At 41.2% G+C, this 2,162-nt stretch overlaps 1 protein-coding gene across 3 annotated transcripts in view; it reads right to left on the bottom strand.

The window, feature by feature from the left end:
• Positions 1-747: 747 nt before the first annotated feature.
• Positions 748-2,162, bottom strand: part of MRPL22 (mitochondrial ribosomal protein L22) — a 36,356-nt gene continuing 34,941 nt past the window's right edge. For all 3 annotated transcript variants that reach the window (XM_011981267.1, XM_011981268.1, XM_011981266.1), the window contains one exon: positions 748-1,028. In XM_011981267.1, the coding sequence (XP_011836657.1) occupies positions 817-1,028 (212 nt within the window). In that variant the 3' untranslated portion in view covers positions 748-816. The remainder of the gene's footprint in view (positions 1,029-2,162) is intronic.

The raw sequence follows: 2,162 nt of genomic DNA, 5'->3' as shown, positions 1-2,162 counted from the left end.
TATGAATGAGAGGGAAGTAGTGTTGAACACTCTAATTTGAAACTAACAATTTTCTGCTAATAAAAGGTTGAGTGCCACCTACTGCCTCATTTTAGAATGCAATGCTGAGATTGGTTCAATTCCTCTCTCAGTAATTGAATTTACCCTGAAAAATAAATCAATCCTAAACAAGATATCCAAACAATATAAAGCACTGTTAGAAGAAGAAATAAAAACAGGCTTTACTTAACCAAAAGAAAATTTTCAAAGTTAAAGGTTTTTGGAGTTTTAGATTCGTATATCTAATAAACTCCTGTAAAGTTACTGCTAAAACAGTAAAGGAAAATATAATTCTTGACTCACTCACCTGTGCCAACAGTGAAAGGAAAAACAGTACCACTGAAAGCCCTAAAATACTGTAATGAAACAACATGCAGCCACTCTAACTTCCCATGTTCCCAAGAGAAAATTAAGTGAAATAAAAACAATTTTCTTACCTCATAACACACTACTCAAGTCCAGTATCAAAACAGCCACCTGCAGGACACTAGTTGGAAAGTTAACATTCCCTTTCAAAGTTACTCAAAAAGCCTTTTGAAATACAGTTTGTTACTATGTTTAAAGCTGACTTGCCTTCCCAAGTCGCAAATGCATACAAATATGCCCAGAGGCTCAAAAGAAATGGGCAAAGCCTTATAAATATTCATATACAACTAGCAGTTATACACTGTTTCAATAATTCAATGAGAAATCATAAAAAGCATTTGTCTTCAATTTGTGTTTATTTTTAGAAAATAAATGGCAAAATATATACACTGTGGAGTCTGAATCTCCTCATCATAGAGTGTGAATGATGGTCCGGTTGCGAAGCTGCTGAATATACTCTTTGGCATGGTCAACTGCCGTCTTTGGTGGCTCAGGTGGAGGTGGGGGCCCTTCCACCAGCTTCACAAAATAATGGCAATAAACCTTCTCCATGATCCCAAAGTAACCTCTGCCATGGTAGCGGATGCGTTTCAGGCACTGGCCTCGTCCTGAGGTAGACTCAGCTAAACGGGAAGAAAAAGAGAATTACAGGAAATGAGTGTTATCCACAAGCCTGATCAGCTGAGCAATTTCTGTCCTTTCCTTGACTGGATTCTGAGATTACATGGGCTCACTGGTTGGCTACAGCAGGCTTGTCTCAAAACAACCATCTCCTGAACATTAAGGACCAGGCACTATTCTAGTGTTGGAGAGGTAAGAGTGCACAAGACTGGCAAGGCCCCTGCCTGCAAGCAGTTTACATTCTGGAGAAGAAAAATGTAAAATAAAATAATTTCAGTTAGTGACAAGTGCTGTGAATAAATCAGAACCAGATGACAGACAATGGTGGGGTGTAGGGGACTTCAGACTGGTAGTGTCAAGAGGCATCCCTGAGAAAGAGACATTTGACCTAAGGCCAGAATGAATCATCTATGCGAATATCTAGGGGCAGGGTACTCCCAGCAGAGGAAAAAGCAAGTGCAAAGGCCCAATGGTGGGAATGTACTTGGCTTGTTTTAGGAAAAGAAAGAAGACGAGCATGCTGAAGCATAGTAAGCAAGGGGAAGAGGGGCACAAACAAGGGAAAGAGATTAGAGATAAAGCCAGGTCAACATTACACAGGGCGCTGTAGGCTCTGGCAAGGAGTTTTTATTTTATTCTAATTGTGATGAGAAGCCACTGGAGTCAATGGCTCCCAAATGCTGGTTCTCTGACAAGCTACATCAGACTAACCTAGGGAATGTAATTAAAATGCAGATGCTGAGACTTCACCTCTGTGGATTCTAATTCAGTATATTTGGGGTGAGCCTTGGAAATTACATCCTGGGTAAACACCCATACCACAACTCTCCCCAGAAATTCTGATTCACAGCCAGTTTTAGGAACTCTGGCACAAATGCCCCCTCAGCTCCCCTTCCCACTTCTGTATATCAAAATTTGACCTTGAAAGTTTAAAGAAATCTTTTAAATAGTATGTAAGGGCCAGGCACGGTGGCTCACGCCTGTAATCTCAGCACTTTGGGAGGCCAAGGCGGACAGATCACCACAAGGTCAGGAGTTCGACCTCGGCCAACGTAGTGAAACCCCGTCTCTATTAAAAATACAAAAAATTAGCCAGGTATGGTGGTGGGCACCTGTAATCCTAGCTACTCAGGAGG

This window comes from Mandrillus leucophaeus, unplaced genomic scaffold (genome assembly GCF_000951045.1).
Source record: "Mandrillus leucophaeus isolate KB7577 unplaced genomic scaffold, Mleu.le_1.0 Scaffold222, whole genome shotgun sequence".
Classification (NCBI taxonomy): Eukaryota; Metazoa; Chordata; class Mammalia; order Primates; family Cercopithecidae; genus Mandrillus; species Mandrillus leucophaeus.
This window is presented reverse-complemented; position numbering and strand designations above follow the sequence as displayed.